At 57.4% G+C, this 22,422-nt stretch overlaps 1 protein-coding gene across 4 annotated transcripts in view; it reads right to left on the bottom strand.

Annotated features, from left to right (window-relative positions):
- Positions 1-8,404: 8,404 nt before the first annotated feature.
- The window catches only part of LOC104671372 (treacle protein), a 47,958-nt gene continuing 33,940 nt past the window's right edge, over positions 8,405-22,422 (bottom strand). The window contains exons 8-9 of one of the 4 annotated variants that reach the window (XM_030921850.1): positions 9,946-13,534; positions 8,405-9,765 (exon numbers count right to left, since the gene is read on the bottom strand). In XM_030921850.1, the coding sequence (XP_030777710.1) occupies positions 9,019-9,765; positions 9,946-13,534 (4,336 nt within the window). In that variant the 3' untranslated portion in view covers positions 8,405-9,018. Of the gene's footprint in view, positions 13,535-16,578; positions 19,301-22,422 lie in introns of those variants that run through there. The other 3 variants (XM_030921849.1, XM_030921851.1, XM_030921848.1) reach the window with 3 other exon arrangements.

Consider the following 22,422-nt stretch of genomic DNA (forward strand, 5'->3'; position numbering starts at 1 on the left):
ATCCCTGGCTGGGGTCCGTGGGTCATGCCTGTAATCTCAGCACTTTGGGAGGCCGAGGTAGGAGGATTGCTTGAGCCCAGGAGTTCAAGACCAGCCTGGACAACATAGCAAGACCCTGTCTCTAAAAAAAATACACAAATTAGTGCATATCTGTGGTCCCAGCTACTCAGGAGGCTGAGATGGGAGAATTGCTTGAGCCCAGGAGGTTGAGGCTGCCATGAGCCATGATTACACCGCTGCACTCCAGCCTGGGCGATAACGTGAAACCCTGACTCTTAAAAAAAAAATGGGTCAGGCGCGGTGTGTTATGCCTGCAATCCCAGAACTTTGGGAGGCTGAAGCCGGCGGATCACCTGAGGTCAGGAGTTTGAGACCAGCCTGACCAACATAGAGAATCCCCCGTCTCTACTAAAAAAAAAAAAAAAAAAAAAAAAAAAAAAAAGATTAGCCAGGCATGGTGGCGCATGCCTATAATCCCAGCTACTTGGGAGGCTGAGGCAGGAGAATTGCTTGAACCTGGGAGGCGGAGGTTGCAGTGAGCCGAGATCACGCCATTGCACTCCAGCCTGGGCAATAAGAGTGAAGCTCGGTCTCAAAAAAAGAAAAAAAAAAGTATCCCTGGCACCATGACCTTCTCACAGATAGGAGAACAGGGGAAAAGGGTGGGTTTTACATCCCTGTGGAGCAGAGTAAACCCACACAATGAGCCTTTCAGGTGTGGGGGCAGGAGCAGGGTGGGGGCTGTCTCCCAGGGACCATCAGTCGGTTGGCTCAGGGGCTCAGCAGCCCGGACCCGATGCCACCAGGGTGCTCCTCTCTACGGAGAGGATGTGCAGTCAGCCCGACTGGCAGAGTGGCCGGATCAGCGCCTGGCTGGGCCACCCTGTGACAGCGACACGGGCACTGCTGTGCCACCCCACATGGAGTGCCACACACAATCACAACAGCCCCATACGGTAGGTCCCAGTATTACTATTTTAGGGAAGAGAAGACTGTGGTACACGCACCTGCACACACAGGTGCACATATGGACACACAGGCCTCCAACTCTACTACACAAATGCCCCAGTGCACATCATACGTGCACATGGGTGCCCACACAACCTGCCCAGACACAGCCTTACACAACACAGGGACCCACGCATGCACACACTCACTGTCATGCACACACGGGTGTGCACACACACCACCCAGACACAGCCCACCACAACACAGGGACCCACACATACACACACTCATGCACACACACAGTACCCAGACACAGCCCTCCACAACACAGGGACCCACACATACACATGCACACACGCGTGTGCACACACACCAAGCAGACACGGCCCTACACAACACAGGGACCCACACATACACATGCACACACGCGTGTGCACACACACCAAGCAGACACGGCCCTACACAACACAGGGACCCACACACACACACACACTAAGGAAATCTGGAAATACCACGTGACCTCCGGTGGCAAGGCCACGACTGGAAGCCTGGCAGCCTCTCCGGGTTCCAGGTCCTGATGCCAAGGCCGCCCCTCCCTTAATTCACAAGGAGGTCACCACCCCCGCTCCACACCAGGGAGCGGCTCGAGCAGCCCGGAGGCCAGCGCCGAGGTCCCCGCGCGTGCGCCTGTGTCCCCGGCTCTGGGGAAGGCAGCCGTCCCTTAGGGCGCTGGGAGGCTGCGCGCCGCCCTGGCTGCCGCCCACCCCGGTGGCTCCCGGCGGCGTCGGGATGTGGCAACAACCGGGGCTTCCTCGCGCAGCGGCCGCCGTCCCAGAGGCCGGCAGCGCCCCCTGGCGGGCTCGGGCAGGAGGCATCCGACGAGGCGGGCGCCGGGGAGGCGGGCGGGGGACGTTGCAGCCGGAGGCCTGTCCCTGCAGATGCAGGAGGGACCTGCCCCTCCCCTGCGCACCGACGGTGACAACCCCTCCCAGAGACCTGCCGCCCGCGAAGCCTCCCCCAGAGACCTGTGCGGTCCCCAACCTCTGAGAGGCGAGAAGCCGAGCTCTGGAGAAGCCTGGCGACACGGGCAAAGCCACCCAGCCGGCAACAGGGGCACTGGGCCTCCATCCAGCCCCCCAGGGTCACACATCGGCCTTTATTTTCTGATCCTGAAAGTTATGCAAATGCATTTAAATTAACGCAGAAAGCAGTGACAGATAACGACAGGAAAACATACCTACACAACTGGTGTACGTGGATAACCACTGCTCACCTTTCGTGGCGCTTCTCTTCCTTTGCCCCCTTCATAGGTATTTACGTATTTGGATCTACTATTTTATACTGGATTTTTTTTGTTTTTCTTTTTGAGGTGGAGTTTCACTCTTGTTGCCCAGGTTGGAGTGCAATGGCGCCATCTCAGCTCACTGCAACCTCTGCCTCCTGGGTAGGTTCTCCTGCCTCAGCCTCCTGAGTAGCTGGGATTACAGGAGCCCGCCGCCACCAGGTCCAGCTAATTTTTTGTATTTTTAGTAGAGATGGGGTTTCACCATGTTGGCTGGGCTGGTCTTGAACTCCTGACCTCAGGAGATCCGCCCTCCTTGGCCTCCCAAAGTGCTGGAATTACAAGCATGAGCCACTGTGCCTGGCCGTATATCGGATTTTAAATATTAAATGGTACAATATTTTCCATTTCACAAAGTTCTTCCTCAGCTAATTTTAAATGACTGCTTATTTCACTGAATAAGACACCATACTTTACTTAACTAATCTCTTTTTTTTTTAAATGGAGTCTTGCACTGTTGCCCAGGCTGGAGTGCAATGGTATAATCTTGGCTCACTGCAACCTCCACCTCCTGGGTTCAAGCGATTCTCCTGCCTCAGCCTCCCTAGTAGCTGGGATTACAGGTGCCCGCCACCACACCCGGCTAATTTTTTGTATTTTTAGTAGAGACGGGGTTTCACTATGTTGGCCAGGCTGGTCTCGAACTCCTGACTTCGTGATCCGCTCACCTCGGCCTCCCAAAGTGCTGGGATTACAAACGTGAGCCATCGCGCCTGGCTGAGAGTGAGACTTTTAATGATGGTCTTGCAGGATCCGGTGTCTAATGGGCAGCCACACCCAGCGCAGTTTCAACAAGGAATTCATCCCCTAGTGCACAGGTCCCTGCCCCGGTTCTTCCTAGGCTGAGTACTCTGGGGTCAGTCTTCTGGGATGTGACCTGTTGGTTGTTGGGCAGGGGCTGTAGGTGTTTTTTTAGGGTTGTCCAGCTGCATTTTGTTGCAGACCACAATGCATTGCAACCCCAGTCAGCTCAGGGGCTCTTCAAGCATTTAACTTATGACCCAAGTAGCTGGGCAGGCTGATGAGAACAGACAAAGCCAGCTGGTTTGCAGGCTGGTAAACGTTCATCTTAGACTAAACTTCTCTAGTTCGGGTGAGAGCACCTAAGGGTCGGGGGGAAGGGAGGGAGAAGGGGAGGCCAACAAGCAGGCACTGGCTAGGACATCCTGTTTCTTCTGTAGTTTGCTGACCTAAGCCGATTCAAGGCATTTTGTCTTGGAAATGGACCACTGTAGATGTTGTTTCCTTCACTCCCCTCTTGGCCTCCTTTGTTTTTCTAGGAGAAGATGCCTCAGCACTTTCATGAGTTTGGGGTGTGCACAAATGGGTTTTCTAATAGGCTCCTGTGCCTTCCAGTGGCTTCCCAGGCACCACCTGGGGTTGCGGACCCGAGCCAGGCCAGTCCTCTCGCTGTCAGAGAAATGGCGAGCACCGCTCAGCTGCTCAGTCCTGGGCTTCGGGGGGCTACATGACATCCATTCCCGTCAAAAATCCATGGCGGCCATAAATATTCAGCAAATGCACTGAAGCTCAGACAAATGTACAGGAACTTCCTTTTGTGGTTGGGGCTTTTTCTCCTGTTTAGGGAAACCTTTGTCTACCCCAAGCTTATAACAATATCCCAAGAGCAGGGTTTGATCAGACTTCTATGTACACCAGTCTCACAGACGCCCTCAATAAGCACTTTTAAAACAGAAGTTCTAACGAAAGCCTGCGTCACACCTTAACTGACAGGGCTTTTCTTTCAGGACAAGCAAGAGGAGCCTGCACCATCCCAAAGCCTCGGCGGCCGGGCCCGTACTCTCAGACACGAGGCATCGGCTCGTTTCAGTGGAACGAGGTTTCCTCCTCCCCAGATGCCAAGAACTTGCACCACCCACGGGCACAGCAGTGGTTCAGAATGCAGGCATTTCCAGCTAGGTCTGGCGTGAGCTTAAACCACCCGCTGTTAAACCCTCATGAAAAGTCACTCACAAAGTTCTCCTGCACACAGAGTTGTGGAGTTGCTGGAGAGAGGAGGGTGTCTCACAGGCCCGCTGGGCCCGTTGCACCCATACTCCCTCCCTCCCTTCTGTCCAGTCTCCCTCCACGTCTGGGAGGACACCCCAGCCCTGTGGCCCCACCGTGGCCCAGGTGCAATGGCCGAAGTCCAGTTTCCCAGGTCTTGCTCCGGGGCGAGGCCGGCACAGTCTTGATTGGACTGAGGGAGGGTCTGGGGAGCGCATGGCCTTGTTTCTCTAAGCACACCCTATGGGGTTCTCCTCCCACTTGGGGCCCTGCCCCAGACCCTCCCTCCTGCCCAGGTCACTGCCCCAGGCTGGCCACATTCACCCGATGGGGGTCTGCCCCTCGCCCCAGGCCTGAGTCCTACCTCATGTATGCAGCTGCTTCAACAATGCAAGGAAGCGATTTGTCATGGGAAAGGTATTTTATTTCTTTTTGAAATTATTTCCAGTTGAATGATGTTAGTAAAAATACAGAGAGAATACAACAAATGACATTTAGTAATTTTTTCTGACTAACCCATTTTAGCATTGTTTATATACAAAGAAGAATACGAACAAGAAAAAAATTTAATAAATAGCTATAACCTAATACATAACCGAAAGACCGTAACTCCAACAGCAGAGATACCCGGATAACGGAATAAGGAAGTGGTGCTGAGCTTGTAAAATCCTAGACAATGACCCTCCCTGAGCGAGTGTCCTGAGCATGACCACATTCTCATAGCCATCTCGGGACCTTCCTGCCGCTGGAGTGCACCGCCACCTGCCCGGCTGCTGTCACTTGCACCCACAGACGTGTGGCTCACAGCAGGCCTGTCAACAACCGGAGGAACCGTAAAAAAACTGAAGGGGGGAGGCAGTCAACGAGTCGCTCAAATACACAAAATTAACCATGTTAACTAAGAAGCTAAAATAAATATCCTGTTTTCTTTTTTTTTTTTTTAGATGGAGTCTCGCTCTGTCCCCCAGGCTGGAGTGCAGTGGCACGATCTCAGCTCACTGCAAGCTCCGCCTCCCGGGTTCACGCCATTCTCCTGCCTCAGCCTCCCGAGTAGCTGGGACTACAGGCGCCCACCACTGCACCCGGCTAGTTTTTTGTATTTTTAGTAGAGACGGGGTCTCACTGTGTTAGCCAAGATGGTCTCCATCTCCTGACCTTGTGATCTGCCCGCCTCGGCCTCCCAAAGTGCTGGGATTACAGGCATGAGCCACTGCACCTGCCCTCTTTCTTTCTTTGGGTTTTATTTAAAATGGCTGTAGGGGTGGTTAGTGCACCGTTCTTCTCCTATAGTTATTTCACCCCGGGAAGGTGTGGCCTTAGCCACGCAGAAATGATGGTCATCACTGTAGTGTGAATACTTCCACACCCTACCTTCTAACCTGCCCGGTCTCAGCTGAGTATGAACGTACAGACCACTCTCAAATCCCCGTGAAGTCACTGGCCTTTTTTTTCCTGCACACAGAGTAACTGTGGTGTTTTCGAGCTGAGGGCAGTGTCATGCTGGGCTGTATCTGGCATACGGAGAGGACGGGCCAGCCGAGCAGGTGGCCTCCTGGCTGCTCACAGACTGCGCCCGCCAGACTGAGAGAGGGGTTCAGGCACGACGCTTCCAGAACTGTCATCTGGAGGAGATTCTCATCATTTTTTCCACCACTTAAAATAAAACCACTCAATGCCTTCTCCGGTGCACTCTCTGGTCTATTTAAAAATAGCAACACAAGTCCCACCGCTTCTTATTTCTAAAGGGAACAGCCAGTGAACATATTTTTACCTCCCGTGTCTGTCATCACATTCTTGCCACTCATTGCCTCAAATCCCAAATAGGTAAAGAGTGAGGGCCACGCTGCTGTGCCTGGAGTGGCAGGGGCAGCCGCACAGACCTGGGGGCCCCTGACCTCCCCCAGCTCCAGGGAGGACGCCCCAGGCATGAGCGGAAGCCACCAGCAGGACAAAGAGGCCGCTCTGTCAGCCTCTGCTGGACCCTGAGTTCCTCTCTCATGGGCCTCTCTGGTTGGGTGGCTCCGAGAGGCCAACTCCAGCCCCAGCTGCAGGCTCCCAGGACTGCAGGGGCAGGGACTCCGGAGGTCCTGTGCTCCGTGAGAGAGAGGACCCTGTCCTCCTAGCAGGGGTCCAGCGGCACCATAGCAAGACCTCTGTGGCCAAGCTCTGCTCTGCCCCCATCCGTACCCCCGGACCATCCTGTGTGCAGCTGGGCTGCCCCAGGCCCCACATACGTGAGGCGCACCCAGCACTCAGGAGCCTCCACACACAGCAACTCACACTGAGAACCCACACACCAAGCAGAAACCCCTCGACTGGGCCAGGAGCACAGACCCCCGATTTACAGAGAAGGCCCCAGGTGCCCTCTGAGGGGAGCTGTGGGGACCGGCCCCCCAGAGCTCAGCACAGCCCAACCTTCCTTCCAGACACCAGCACTGGCATGTCCTACCAGGTGAGGGTGGGTCAAACCTGCTGGATCTTAAGTTAATTGTTCAACTGGAAGGAAACCCGTGCACTCCCTGGAGCATGACGTCATGCCGCCTGCTTGGCCCCCAGAGCCAAAGCCCCTGGCACAATGGGGCCCTTTTTTCTGCCGGAGTGGACCTTCCCTGGTAGGAGAGACCCCAGCCTCCCCGTGGGTAGGATGCGCTTGCTAAACGCCCTCTCAAAGCCGACACTGGAAAGCACCTTCCTCTAAATGAACATCCAAGTCAGAAAACAGAGGTGCTCACAGCAGGCACTACAGCCCCTGTGCGAATGTGTAGGGCTGTTTCAGGAAACTGCTCAGTAGCAAAGGCAGAAAACGCCAAGACACCTTCAAAAAGCAGGAATTAACTTTCCACAGGGAGGGCACCACCAAAAACGAGGGTGCGGGGCCCCACAGGATGACAGGCTGCATCGGTTCACGCTGAAAATCCAGCTGCTCCAGGGCCTCTCATGCAGCCGGGTGGCCTCACGGGTCAGGGTTTCAGAGGCCACCGAGTGGCCTGGGACAATAGATCGCGACACAGAGGTGCATGGCTCCATCATGGGGAAGAAAGTGCTTTAAAATAGATGCATGGAGGAAGAGCCTAAAAAGCAGTCCGGAGTAGGAACAAAAACCATCTCGAGGCAATGTGACGAAGGGCGGCTTTGATTTTCTTCTTGTGCTTCTAGACAGCATTCAAATATTCCAGCCTGAAACGCGTTATCTCAGTACCTGAACAACGCTGGAGTCGTGGGCCGCCTGGGGCCAGGGCAGGAAACACTTCTTTTTTTTTTTTTTTTTTTTTTTGAGACGGAGTCTTGCTCTGCCACCCAGGCTGGAGTGCAGTGGCCGGATCTCAGCTCACTGCAAGCTCCGCCTCCCGGGTTCACGCCATTCTCCTGTCTCAGCCTCCCGAGTAGCTGGGACTACAGGCGCCCGCCACCTCGCCCAGCTAGTTTTTTTTTGTATTTTTTAGTAGAGACGGGGTTTCACCGTATTAGCCAGGATGGTCTCGATCTCCTGACCTCGTGATCCGCCCGTCTCGGCCTCCCAAAGTGCTGGGATTACAGGCTTGAGCCACCGCGCCCGGCCCAGGAAACACTTCTATGCTGTTCGGGAGGACGGAGGACAGACAGCGATGCTCTCAGGTCACCGGCACCAGCGGCGCCACCCGCAGGGACTGCAGGGAAGGGAACTCGGCACCCGGTTTCCAGACAAAGCTTCCTTGGGATCCTGGCTTCCCAGGACTCTGCTCTGTCCCTTTCTCAGAACTTAACGTGAGCATTTCCTGAGGCCTCTTCCTCCAGATGAGCTGGCTCTGGCCTGGCATCCCAGCGTCCTCACACCCTCTGGTGACCACCGCAGGGCCCAGCAGCCACACAGCACCTGGCACCGCCTGGGCGTCTGAGGCTGGAGGAAGCTCTGCCCTTTCTTTTTTTTTTTTTTGAAATGGAGTCTCGCTCTGTCGCCCAGGCTGGAGTGCAGTGGCGTGATCTCGGCTCACTGCAAGCTCCGCCCCCCGGGTTTACGCCTCAGCCTCCCGAGTAGCTGGGATTACAGGCGCCACTATGCCCGGCTAATTTTTTGTATTTTTAGTAGAGACGGGGTTTCACCGTGTTGGCCAGGATGGTCTCCATCTCCAGACCTCGCGATCCACCCGCCTCGGCCTCCCAAAGTGCTGGGATTACAGGCGTGAGCCACCGCGCCCGGCCTGAAGCTCTGTCCTTTCTTTCGAGTCCTGCGGGGTGGGGCCGTGTGTGTCACTTTGGGCCCATGGAGGGTGGGTGCTACACGGCCACGTCAGAGCAGGGCATGGCGGGGCGTGGACAGGGAGCGGTGGGAGGCAGCCCTGTGAGAGCTGGGGAGGCGTCCCAAAGCACCAGTGTCCTGCAGGTCGAGGGGGTGCACACACCGTGCCACTGTGGGAGGTGTGAGCTCCACACTGCAGGGTATGTGAGACGGGGGTGAGCCGGCGCCTTCGGGTGAAGGCACAAAGAATCCCGAGGGCCTGGTGAGGCCGCAGGCCTGCACCTCCCATCCCCATGGCCTCGTGGCTCTGTGGGGTGACAGGGACGCAACCCTCGTGTAGCTCAGTCCTCCCAAGGTCAGCTTGTGAAGAAGGGAGAGAGAATTATGGAAACAGGTGTCTCGGTAGGGGATTCTCCAAGATGCATGTGGAGGCAGGAAAATGCCTGAAGGCCCTGGATGGGCAGATGTCACAGCGCTGGGCGAGCCACGGTGCGGACTCCGGGCCTCACTTCGGGAGCTCAGACGTGTTGCTGGCCCTGACGCTCACTGGTCTGAAGGACAAATCGAAGGCCCTCTGGTCACTGAAGCTCTGGGCTTTGTACTTGGCCAGGCGCGTGGACCTCCTGTGACGCTCAGGCTCCGACGCCTTCGTTGTGTCCTGCGGGACCCTCTCAGCCCCGGGGTGGTCCGGGGGCCCCTTCTGGGCCGGGGCCTGGGGAGTCCAGCAGCCGCCAGCCTCGGGCATGGGCTCAGCCGGGCTCTTTCCCAGCCTCAGGGGAGAGGTGGCAACGCTCTTGCCCCTGAGGGGGCGGCTTCCTGGGGGTGGGTGCCGGGTGCTGGGCTCCCCCAGGCTGCTGCCCCCGGACTGTCCACCATCCCTGGTGGCTGGGCTTCCGGACACCCCACTCCTGCCAGCAGCATCCACTCCCTCAGCTGTGCCACTAATGGGCTGCTCCCAGGCCTGAGATGCCATCCCACATATCAAAGCCTGTTCCCGACCCTGTTCCCGAGCCTGCCCCTGAGCCCGTTTCTGGGCCTGCCCCTGAGCCTCTGTCTGGGTCTGCTCTGGACCCTGTTCCCGTGCCCATTCCTGAGCCCCTTTCTGGGCCTCTATCTGGGTCTGGCCCTGAGCCTGTTCCTGGGCCGGTGGCTGAGCCCCTTTCTGGGCCTGCCCCTGAGCCCGTTTCTGGGTCTCTGTCTGGGTCTGCCACTGGGCCTGTCCCTGAGCCTGTTCCTGAACCTGTTTCTGGGCCTCTGTCTGGGTCTGCCACTGGGCCTGTCCCTGAGCCTCTGTCTGGGTCTGCTCCCGATCCTGTTCCCGTGCCCATTCCTGAGCCCCTTTCTGTGCCTGCTCCTGAGCCCGTTTCTGGGTCTCTGTCTGGGTCTGCCACTGGGCCTGTCCCTGAGCCTGTTCCTGAACCTGTTTCTGGGCCTGTCCCTGAACGTGTCCCTGAGCCCATTTCTGGGCCTGTTTCTGGGCCTGTCCCTGAACCTGTCCCTGGGTCCCACCCTGAGCCTGTTCCTGTGCCTGTCTCTGGGCCTCTATCTGAGTCTGCCACTGGGCTTGTTCCTGAGCGTGTCCCTGAACCTGTCCCTGGGCCAGTTTCTGAACCTGTTTCTGGGCCTGTCCCTGGGCCTGCCCCTGAGCCCATTTCTGGGCCTGTCCCTGGGCCGCCAGGCTTCCCAGCCCCTTGGGGTCCCCTGGAGGCACAGCTGGGTTCTTGGCAGCCCTGGTGCCCTCCCCCTGCTCTGTACTTCTCTCCTGCTCCTCCCAGGGTCCCTGCAGATGCTGCTCACCTTGGTCACTGTGCTGGCAGGCACCCCCAACCCCAATGGCCGTCCCTTTGTCCCCGGCCAGATCTTGTGCCCACTGTGTCTGAGGCTCTTTTGCTGGGTTCAGCATAACCTTCGGGCCCAACGGCACCACCCTCTTCCCTGCACCCCCGGGCGGGGGGGTCTTCTCCTGCGCCTGGTGACTCGGTTGCCTCCCCAGGTCCACCTGTGTCAGGGGACGCCCCTGGGATTCACCTGCTTGGGTCCTAGGCTTGGGGACACTGGCCCAGAGCTTTGCCTGTGTGTCACCAGCAGTAGGGGGCAGGTGTGCCTGTACTTGGGGAGGGTCCCGCTGGTGGGTGCCACCTGCCCACCCCATGTCCGCCTGCATGGGAGGCATCGTGGGAAGCAGATGGTCAGGCTCTGCCCCACTGGGAGACATGACACCCTCCCTGCCCTTTGCCCGTGGGTTCTCAGGAGGCGACGGTGGGAGGCCAGGGCCATAGCTCAGGGACTCTGCCACACTCTTTGCCTGTGGTCTAGGATGATCAGAAGCAGGAATTCCAGACTTTGTGCTGAAACCCAAAAGGTTTCCTTCCACAGCCACATCCTTTCTGCCTCCTATGGCTGCCGTATGTCTGCTGGCTGCCGACGTGTTTGAAGTGTGTAATCGGGGTGCCTCTGGGTGCCGGGCGAGGGCCGCAGCGTCCTCTGGGTGCCGGGCGAGGGCCACACCTCTCAGGAGGCTCCTCCCTGCTGCTCTACTCTTGGGCTCCGAGGATCCCCCGGGGGCCAGGAGGCTGTGGCTGTGGGGGTCTTGAGGGAGAGCCTCTCCTCTGGGATGGCTTTTGGACAAGGCTCTGCTTCCCTCCTGGCCCAGCGTCTCTGGCTCTCCCACTCTGTGGTCTCCAGAGCTCTGGGTGCTGCCTGGTACTGGTGCAGGCGTGGCATGGCTCACAACGCTCCCTGCAGCTGCTGTCGCCCCACAGGCGTTCACACCTGGTTTGGGTCGTTCATTTAATGAGGACAGTGGGTTCTCGCGAAACTCATGGCTGGTGATTTCCTCGGCAGCCTTCAGGGGCTGAGCGGACTCTGTTAGCAGTGGCCTTCTGCATTCCTCCAGCACGTCGGGCACGGTCGTGCCCATCGCGGTGACACCCTCAGGCCCCATATGCCCCTTGGATGGTGCCGCCAGCGACGTGGGAGCACCTGTTGGATTTCTCCCGGTCGGGGATAGCACTTGCTGGCTGCTGGAGGCATGGCTGGTGTTTCCCCTCAGAAGGTTTTGTGAGGCTGCAGGATAACTTGTTGCGGAGCCCTTGCTCTGCGTTGATATTTCATTAGATTCTGGCAACGGATGCTTCTCATCTCTGAGCTCAGAGGTCCTCCCTCCTGAAATATCGTCAGGATTCCTGGGACCGTGTGAATTCTCAAAGCTGCCTTTGATTTCCTTCTCTGTCTGGAGTCTCTGTGTCAGGACTCTCTCTGGGACACTGTGGTCAGCACCCGCAGTCCCTCTTGCTGCTGCCGGATCCCAAACTGCCCCTGGCCCTTGCGGCGAAGAGACGCCGAGTCCCACCTGGGTCCCTGAAAGCTTGCTCAGTTCCACGGGGGCTTGGTGACCCTTTCTGTTCTCAGTCACGGTGGGAAATTCTGTGTGTGCATTTTCAACCACATTCCCTCCTCCAAAAATACGAGAACGTTTGTTTTCACAACTTGCTGTATTTTGCAGCATGGTGGGAGGGGCTGGCATTTCGTGGACAACTGGGATTTGGACAGTTATCCGTGGGGGCTCTGTGCCAGGCTGTGTTCTCCGAGCAGCCTGGACTGATGGAGTGTTCAGGGGTGGGATGTGGCCTGGCACCTTCTGTTCTGGGAAATACTTTTGGGTGGCAAAGAGGGGGTCTCTCCCTGGGTCTGGGAAGCCTGCTCCTTCCCGTTCGTCCTCTGAACTGCAAACAGTCATGGTGATTTCAGGGCCTTCCCCTGCACTCTCACCCGGGGGCCCAGGAGACCACGTGAGTCTGGCTCCCCTCACCTCCTGGACGCCTCCTGCAGTGCTCTCTGCCGTGGGGTCTGCCGTCCCGTCACCTGTGGCTGATCTGGTGCCCCACGGGCTGGCCGATCCCAGTGGGGACGATGCAGGCACAAGGCCAGGGAGGACTTCGCCTGTACAGGGAGCACAAAAGGGGGCCAGCGAGGGGACAGCCTGGCTGTCCCTCCGAGCCATCACCTGGGGTGTCACGGGCTTCGAGGGCCTTGGCTGTCTTTGGGGCTCTCCCTCCAGGGGGCCCTTTCCCGCTGCTTTATTTCCACTGGGCTCCGTCTCCCTGGCACTGGGGAGCACGCTGGCTTCTCCTCTGGGCAGACGCCTCACCTCCGAGTGGCTGATTTTGGTGCAGTGGGACAGCCAGCTCCTGGGGCCACAGACGATGGTGGCGATGCTGAGGGCTGGCAGGGGCTCAGCCGTGCAGGCCAGAAAGCGGGCAAGGGGCGTCTTGACGCAGGTGCTGGCCATGGTGGCCGTGTGCAGCACGCACACCTCCGGCCGATGCATCTTCTTCCTCTGCAGGTTCCTCTTCTTCCGCTCCTGCGTGTGCACCCTCAGCGCACCGGCCTCCGAGCACAGGCAGCTGTTCTGCTCGAACTTCTCCCGCAGCTTGGACAGCACTGAGCTCTTGCCCATGATCTTTGGCAAGAGGCCCCGGGAGACTTTGGGCCGCTCTGCAGCGGGCTTCTCGCGCGCTTCTTTCTCCTTCGCCTCCTTCTCCTCGGCGGCCAAGAACATCTTCAGGATGTTTTTCACGGTGCTTTTCCCGGCCGGGTGGCCCCAGTGGGGCTTCTCGCTGGGGCAGGGCTTTGGGGCCGGCTCCTTGGTCTTCTCCAGGAGCTTGTTGATGGTGGCGCCCACGAGGCCCCCACCCGGCCCCTGCTTGTCCTTGGAGATCAGCCGGCCCACCTCCCGGGTCTTCTTGAGGTAGCGCTCCCGGCCAGTGCCCAGGAACTTGGCCTGCAGGAGCTGGAAGCGCGTGGGCCTCTGGGTGGCCTCCTGGGTCTGGGGCTGGTGGCTGGGCCTGCTCTCCCCGGCCTCTGTCGCCGAGGGCCGGTCTGCGCGGCCCGTGACGTACAGCAGCAAGCTGCTGAGGATGGAGTGGGCGGCCGGGTCACAGGCCAGCTTGCCCACCTTCTTCTTCAGGGCTTGGGCGTCCACAGACATGATGTCACTGCAGGTCTTTCTGCTCTTCCAGCTGCAGAAAAGAAGGAATCGTCACTTATTTCGTCATCATGTTTTTTGGAAGGTGACTCTAGAACATTGATCATGGGGCAATCCCACGTTCTCAGGGGCCTCGAAAGCGTGGTAGGGAGAGAGAGAGATTAGGAGCCAGGAGCTGTGGCTTCTGGGCTGTCCCTGCTGTTAATTCGGGGGTGTCAGGGATGCCAAAGCTTTTCTGGGTCACTGTTTCCTGTTAAATGGCAGGAACTTCTGACCCATGCTCCTCCTGAGGGCACGGAGGAGTTGACGTTGAACAGTTTTGTGAAAACATTTGGAAAACCACGGCCGGGCGTGGTGGCTCAAGCCTGTAATCCCAGCACTTTGGGAGGCCGAGACGGGCGGATCACGAGGTCAGGAGATCGAGACCATCCTGGCTAACATGGTGAAACCCCGTCTCTACTAAAAAATACAAAAAACTAGCCGGGCGAGGTGGCGGGCGCCTGTAGTCCCAGCTACTCGGGAGGCTGAGGCGGGAGAATGGCGTAAACCCGGGAGGCGGAGCTTGCAGTGAGCTGAGATCCGGCCACTGCACTCCAGCCTGGGCGACAGAGCGAGACTCCATCTCAAAAAAGAAAAAAAAAAAAAAAAAAAAGGAAAACCACTTTGCATATGCAACATATTAAAAAAATTTAACATATTTTGCTTGTACAGTAGGTGAAACAGCAAGTATAAAGAAGTGTCTATTCTCTGTGTGGCCTGTGTAGGTCTCTACTGTTAAGTACGAAAGATGAAATTAACAGCATAAATTCTGCCATGGTTCAGGGACTTGGGTCCCTACAGCAGAGACTCTGAAGATTTGGCAAATCGCTCAGGTCTGGGGTGGGTGGAGAGAGAAGAAAAGAATTTCCTCACAAGCTCCTGGGCAGGAACCAGCAGCAGTGGGCAGTGGCCCCCCAGGAGTGGGGAAGGGGCTGCAGAGAGGAGGGGAGGAGGGGGCTGCAGTTAGAAGGGGAGAGGGGCATTGCAGAGAGGAGGGGAGGAGGGGGCTGCAGAGAGGAGGGAAGGAGGGGGCGGCAGAGAGGAGGGAAAGAGGGGGGTACAGAAAGGATGGGAGGAGGGGGCTGCAGAGAGGAGGGGAGGAGGGGGCTGCAGAGAGGAAGGGAGGAGGGGATTGCAGAGAGGAGGGAGGAGGGCTGGCATCACTTGGCTGGGTCTCGGGAGCCCCTTTTAAAATGGCTCAGAGGAGCCCCTGAGGCTGGGGGCTGCTGCCCTTTCCCAGTGAGATGTTTTTCTGCAGGTCCACCAGGGATTCCTTCCTACCAGCCCAGCTTTCAAGGAGACGGGACCAAGTGGGTCCAGCTTGGAGAGAGAGGGTCTTTGTGATTTGAGGGTGTTTTCTGAGCCTGGGTCCAGGGTAAGTTCTGCTCCCGAGCAGCTGTGAACAGAGGAGCGAAGCTGGAAGGTCTCCCCATCTGTGGCAGGGGGTGGAGCCGCCTCTGACCTCCACAGGTGGTAATTTTGTGTAGATGCACCCAGAATCTTAGCTGTCACACCTGTTAGTCATTCATTCTAAGGAAATCATCAGGGACGAGGAACAAAGACTCAAGAATTACAGGAAAAGCCGCCTTCACGGTGCCGTTTATAATGTTGAAAAATCTAGAGCATCCTCAATGTCAAACTCCAGGCGGCCGCACAACGGCATGTCCACGTTTGTGGGAGAAGAGTCAGCAGCCAGACCGGCTGGTGACGTGGCACCAAGTGGAAAGCTCACTCTAACCCGATTGTTTTCAAGAAGCTGAGGCCGGGCGCAGTGGCTCACGCCTGTAATCCCAGCACTTTAGGAGGTGAGGCGGGTGGATCACGAGGTCAGGAGAAGGAGACCATCCTGGCTAACATGGTGAAGCCCCATCTCTACTAAAAAGACAAAAAATTAGCCGGGCGAGGTGGCGGGTGCCTATAGTCCTAGGTACTCGGGATACTGAGGCAGGAGAATGGCGTGAACCCGGGAGGCAGAGCTTTCAGTGAGCCGAGATCGCGCCACTGCACTCCAGCCTGGGCGACAGAGCGAGACTACATCTCAAAAAAAAAAAAAAAAAAAAAAAAAAAAAAAGAAAGAAAGAAACTGCACAGGCTGAAAACAGACTGGAAGGAAATGTGTGAACATACTTCTCTTTTTGGGTTTGTCTGTGTTTTTCCAAAAGAGAGAGCTCTCTGGTTTTGAAGCCATGGACAGATTTCCTTGTTAAAAGCTGTTGCCAGGCAGCCCTGATGGGGGAGGCGACAGCGGCTGACCACACGACCACGTACGTGGCCGACCCCGTGGCTGTGTTGCCATGGGCATGTGATGGCCCAGGGCCAGGAGGAACCCACACGGAGGAGTGGCTGGGCCACAGATGGAACACAGGACTCCGTTTCTTCCACCTCTCCAAGATGCCTCCCTTGCCCTGTTCAGTGAGTTCACGCGGAGAGAGCGTGCTGTTCTCCCCCAGACTCCAGTGGGCATCAGTGGATCAAGAGGCCTTGCTGAGATCCGGATTTCGGGGCCACACCACCAACGCCTGTGATCCACGGTCTGGGGTGGGGCCTGGGAATCTGCATTTTAACGAGTCCCTGGTGATTCTGAGGCTACTGGTCAGGGGACCCCACTCGGAACCACTGAGGCAGACGGCACTCCTTCCAAACCAGGCGAGGATGAGACACACAAAAACTAAACTCAGAATCTGCTGCAAGGCCACAGTGTGCTGCAAGCTGGGACGACTGTAAAAATAAACTAATCCAAGGAGCAGCTGTGCGTCCTGCTGCCAGGCACGCCCTTGTTCTGAGTCATCAGAGCCCACCCAGGAAGGAGCCGCTGTGTCCCCATGGCTGGTAAAGTGATCCACGGCAGCCCCAGAACTGCCCCAGCCAGGGCCGCCCACACCCCGCTGAAGCCAGGGTGGACAGGCACACTCTCAACTGCGCCGTGGGGACGGGGAGGACAGAGGAGCAGGCCGACCTTGGGGTTGGGGGACCAGCCTGGGGGCATCGTGCTCCCTCTGAAGGCTGTACCCCCTGCCATCACAGGGTCAGCGGCCCTACCTGCCTTCCGCCAGGCGTCTCCGGGCACGTCCCCTCTGCTGTGACTGGGCCGCCCGTGGATGGCTGCGCTCCTTTCACCCGAGGCTGAACTTCTCAGGCCGTTGTCCACAGAGCCTGTCATACGTTTTGTCCCCGCTGGCTGGGCGTTTCAGTCGTCTTAATGACTTTGCAGGTGAGTCATTCGGATGACTGAACCAGCCATGCTGACTGCTTGCGGTGGGGACATTCTGATCATCTGAATAAAGGCCACCTGGCTCAGCCACGTGTGACGTCCATCTGCCCCTTCCCACACCCCTCGCTGATGGCTTCTGAGCCCCACGATCCAAATAGAAAGATGAAAAACAGAGCTGGAATTAAACCAGCTCATCCTCCTGCCTTGATGGGAGGCGAGTTTGGAAGCAGAGAGTAATGGAGCTCCATGCTGACTTCTAAACTCCCATTGCCCTGACCTCAGGTGGTGGGCAGCTTGGGGACGGGACCACTCCCCACACTCGGAGCCCCTGTTGAGGCCGAGCGCCTGTCCTGGGTGGTGCGGCCGTGTCAGTGGGACCCTCGTAGGTTGGACTTGCCTCACAGCCTCCTTAAGAGTCACAGTGACTCAAAATCCAGTTTAGCTCCACGGCACATCTGAGTCTGTGACCGCTTATGAGGTCAGGGTGTCATCAGGACCTGGCCGGCAAGCAGAGGTGGGTGTGGAGGACGGACTCGGCCACCCCATCCCGTTCTTCAGCTGTCACAGTGGCATTCACCCCGCAGTGTGATTGTCTGGAACACGTTTACACTCAGAGATCAGGATGCTCTTCTGGTTTGTCGGCTGAGGATTAGGGGTTCGGCCAGAGCTAGAAAGTCCCCTTTGGGGTGAGTCTCACCTCCCTGAGGTGGCCTCAGCCATAGACCTGTGGCTGTTGGAGGCATCCGCAGTTCAGGACAACACCCTTGGGCGGGAGCGAGAGGGGATTCCACAGCCCCCTTCACAGAGCCTTTGTGTTTTGCAATCATCATTAACCAAGTTCCTCCCTGGGTCTGGCCTGGCCACTACCCTGCTCCCTGCTGTCCTGCCATCCCCCCTGGCTGCCCCTTCTCATCACAAGGTCCTGCGCCCACTGCCCACTATTGCGCTCACCCTCGCTGGTCCCCGCCCCTCGAGGTAGCCTCAGAGGTGCTGCTGTCTTTGGGTTCCTTGAACCTGCGGGTGGTTCCTTCTTCCGGGGTCTGCACGAGCAGTCCCCCAGCTCAGCATGTTCTGCGCTCTGGGCTTCATTGGCCGGGGGATTCCAGGAGTCCACGGCCCACGGCTGCTGCTGCTGGCATGTCCCGGGTGACTACTGTCACAGCACTATAATTTTCTAAGATCTGAGTGCATTTTTAAACAAGTCACCTCTGTTTTTGCCCAGCTCCCCACTAGAGCAGCGCCCCTCCATGGGCAGGACCTGTGTTGGTTCTGATCTCTACTTTACTGAGCCTACAGCAGTGCTGGGCACAGCTGGGCAGGCTGGCAGCAGACCCGTGGGTGGCGAACAGCGCTCCACAGAGAATTGGTTCACCCACTGCTGGCAGTGCCCCTCGGAGGCTGGGTTCACTCACTACGCAACCCCCTTTCCCTCCTCACCACGCCCTTTCCTGCCAGCTCCAGCCTCCACCCCACTTGCCCACTCCACACCCAACCTCGCTGTGCCCTTCAGCCTGGAACAGCCTCACTGCCTCCCTGACGAGCTCCTGCTCATCCTTCACAACCCGGCTCAGATGCCCCCACCTCAGGGAGCCTTTCCCAGAGGCCCAGCTCTGGGAGCCCCATGGTGACCCGCACAGACCTCGGTGTCCCCACAAAGGGGAACAGCATGGACGCCAGGAGCGCCCCCAAGTCATGAACTGAGAGGGGGGCCCAGGACTTTCGGTGACTCCCGTACAAGGCTCTGCCGTCTCCTGAGGCGTGCTGCGATCGGGGGCTTCGCTTGCTGCGAAGGTGGCCCCGCCCTCTTCCACGGTGCTGCTGAGTGAACGCGTCCTCACGTGCCAGAGCCAGTGCTGCCCCTTAGGCCATCCGCCCCGCCCCTCAAAGCCGCCTGCAAAGGCCCCTGGTCAGAGCTGCGCTGGCTGAGTCTGGGCTGCCCTGTGTGACCACTGCCCGCCCAGCAGTGCGGGGTGAGACCAGGCCTCCCTCGGAGTCCCCCCAGCACTTGGATGAGCTGCAGAACCCACAGGGAATGGAATGTCTTCCTCCCAGGGGCCAATATAAACAGCAGGGTGCCCGGCTTTCCTAATTTAGTTGTCGGTGGCTCTGGCCAGCCAGAGAGGTCGTTTGAAAATACAGTGAGACTAGAGTCCATCACAGCGGAAGCGACACACCTGGGCCCACCTTGACATGGACAGCAGCACCCTACGGCAGGTTCTTTGCTGGGGTTCTGGACAGCAGGGCCTGGAGGTCACTGTTCTGCCTGGTCAGTGGCTGTGCTGGGCTCACCTGAGCCTGGCCCTGCAGGAACACCCTCGGCCGTGGTTTCCTCCGAGAGAAGGGCAGGGCCGGTTTCCTGTGGGGCCTACGACTGTCCAGCTGTGCCAGGAGCCTGCTCAGAACACGGACCAGCCTCAGCCATGTCACACACATCCCCGCACCAGCCCCCACATGCTTCTGACCGACATTTGGATGCCTTCAGCCAACAGTGCTTAGAAAACATGTCCTGGGGCCGGGCGCGGTGGCTCAAGCCTGTAATCCCAGCACTTTGGGAGGCCGAGACGGGCGGATCACGAGGTCAGGAGATCGAGACCATCCTGGCTAACACGGTGAAACCCCGTCTCTACTAGAAAAAAATATACAAAAAACTAGCCGGGCGAGGTGGCGGGTGCCTGTAGTCCCAGCTACTCGGGAGGCTGAGGCAGGAGAATGGCGTGAACCCGGGAGGCGGAGCTTGCAGTGAGCTGAGATCCGGCCACTGCACTCCAGCCTGGGCGACAGAGAGAGACTCCGTCTCAAAAAAAAAAAGAAAACACGTCCTGGGCCTCCATCCACACCAGAGGCCTGCACTACCATTTCCTGCCCCTCTGCGGATGAGCCTGGGGCCACTCACCCTTCCTTCCCTTGGCAGCTTGGCCCCCACCCTCCCTGCCCTCTGCCCCCAGCCTCCCTGCCCTCTGCGGCTCACCCCCGGTCTCCCTGCCCTCTGCGGCTCAGCCCAGCCTCCCTGCCCTCTGGGGCTCAGCCCAGCCTCCCTGCCCTCTGCGGCTCGCCCCCGGTCTCCCTGCCCTCTGTGGCTCACCCCTGGTCTCCCTGCCCTCTGCGGCTCAGCCCAGCCTCCCTGCCTTCTGTGGCTCAGCTCCTGGCTTCTGTCCCCTCTGCAGCTCAGTCCCAGCCTGTGGTGGGCACCTGTAATCCCAGCTACTTGGGAGGCTAAGGCACGAGAATCGCTTGAACCCCGGAAGCAGAGGTTGCAGTGAGCCGAGATCGCGCCACTGCACTCCAGCCTGGGCAACAGAGCGAGACTCCATCTCAAAAAAAAAAAAAAAAAAAAAAAGAGAAGCAAGTTTGCCTCCTTAGTAGTTTTTTTTTTTGAGATTAGTTTTAAATAATACAGATCCCTTTAAGTTGAGCCTCCTAACATTTTACAAATAAATCTAAACTTGATCTTAGCCTAAAGGCTGAGAAGAGATTACTAAAGAATCCAATATTAGACTTATGAAAAAGAAAACCTAACCCCAAGGGATGAGTACTTTCTAAAAATCCTGGAAGGCCGGGGCCGGCCGGGATCCTGCGGGGTGGCTGACAGCGGCCCTCAGGCGAGGTGGAGCTGATCTGGCCACGCCCCTCCCCAGCAGCTTCTGTGCATCATTGCAGCGGTCACTGTCCATCTAGGAAAGCCGAGAACAAGTGTTTGCTGACTGCTCCCTGTTGATTTTTGGTAACTAGGTAGGGAATAGTTCAGACTGTGCTAATGAACCAGCTGGAGAACTGAGTATCTGTATTTCCTGGAAATAAATCTGGCTAACGATGGGTGTGGCCTTTTGGGCCAGGATACCCTAAGGCCTTGACCTGAACATGTTTTGTGACCTATGTAAGACCTTATATGTGAGTGACTTAGCTGGGACCTACAAAGGGGCGTCTGGTCAACCGGCAGTGACCAGCGAAGGGGTGTCTAGTTGGCTGGCTGTGACTGATAATGGGACCACTGTCCATCCCAGGCTGACTGAGGCCGTAAGCGCTGGACGCTCTTCCTGGCCTGAGACATGAGTAAGTCAGCAGAGGGTTCCAGGGACGCTTGCCTGCTGCCCAATGACAGCAACTGCCTTGTGCCCCTCTGTACCTGTGCGACGTGCAGGGCCTCGGGTTAGTGAGCTTCTGTGACGAATTTGTGCTACAAATATATAGATTATAAAGGAAACCGATGAAACAGCAGGCAAAATTTCTAACACATAATAAGAACTACAATATAGGCCGGGCGCGGTGGCTCAAGCCTGTAATCCCAGCACTTTGGGAGGCCGAGATGGGCGGATCACGAGGTCAGGAGATCGAGACCATCCTGGCTAACCCAGTGAAACCCCGTCTCTACTAAAAAATACAAAAAACTAGCCGGGCGCGGTGGCCGGCACCTGTAGTCCCAGCTACTCGGAAGGCTGAGGCAGGAGAATGGCGTGAACCCGGGAGGCGGAGCTTGCAGTGAGCTGAGATCCGGCCACAGCACTCCAGCCTGGGAGACAGAGGGAGACTCCGTCTCAAAAAAAAAAAAAAAAAAAAAAAAAAAAAAAAAAAAAAAAAAGAACTACAATATAGTACATTATATTGCAACAGAATGCCGTTATGTTGGATAATAGTATTACCGAAGGTTAAATTCCGATTCTGAATAAACAGTGGTTACAGAAAAGCCTGCTCTTTTCTGAGGAAATTCATCTGAAATATTTACGGTGAGAGGATACAGGGTCGGCAGGTTACTCTCAAATGGTTCAGAAACAATTGTGCGTGCGAGCTCATATGTGCGAGTGTGTGCGCATGCTCATGCGGGTGCAGTGAGAGACAAGAGGAAAAACAGTAACAGCTACTGATGCTGGGCGAAGGGGCATGGGAGTTCTCGGGGCTAGTTTTGTTTGAAACAAACTTAAAAATGAACTGTTAAGATAGAAGAGGGAGACAGCAAAGCTGTGTCATGACAGGTGTCATTCAAGGACCCTGACAGCACAGACAGTCCCAGGAGAGGCGACGCTTTGAGGAACCCCGGGGTGCACTAGCACCCCGCTGGCAGGGCCCTGGGGACTGTGTGTTCTCCGGCTTTCTGGTGGGTGGGACAAGACAAGGCTGTCTCCCGGATCTGCAGGGTGGTCATGGTCCCCACCGGCACCACCAGGGCCCCAGGTCGTGCAGCCTGTCCTGCCCAAGGGAGAACCAGAGTTGGGGGTCCTGGGTGATCACCCTTCTCGGGGCACAAGGAGGGTGGGGAAGGCATCGTGCTCACGGGGCTGCACGATGGTTCAGACCCTGGGGACCACCCCTGTGGCCATCAGACAGAACATTCACAATGTGCGTGGTGCCAGACACAGAGTGTCCCAGATCAGGCACGGTCCCCGCCTTGTCTATCTGCCCCAGATCACACACAGTCCCTGCCGTTGTCTGTCTAAACCCTTGTTTGCTGACCAGCAGCCACTGGTTGGGGTGCAGCACACGAATCCCGAGACGGTCTCAGGCTGTTCTTTGAGACCTCATGTGAATGCTTTTCCCGCAGTGGGCTGAGTGAGCTGATAACTTATTTCTGTGTGTTAACTGGAAATGCGTCTGCACACCAGGGATTGTAATCAGGGGAGCTGCAGTGCCTGCACTCCGACTCAAGTTATTTCCAATCTAATGGAACCTTTGGAATTAAC

Source organism: Rhinopithecus roxellana, chromosome 18, assembly GCF_007565055.1.
Source record: "Rhinopithecus roxellana isolate Shanxi Qingling chromosome 18, ASM756505v1, whole genome shotgun sequence".
Classification (NCBI taxonomy): Eukaryota; Metazoa; Chordata; class Mammalia; order Primates; family Cercopithecidae; genus Rhinopithecus; species Rhinopithecus roxellana.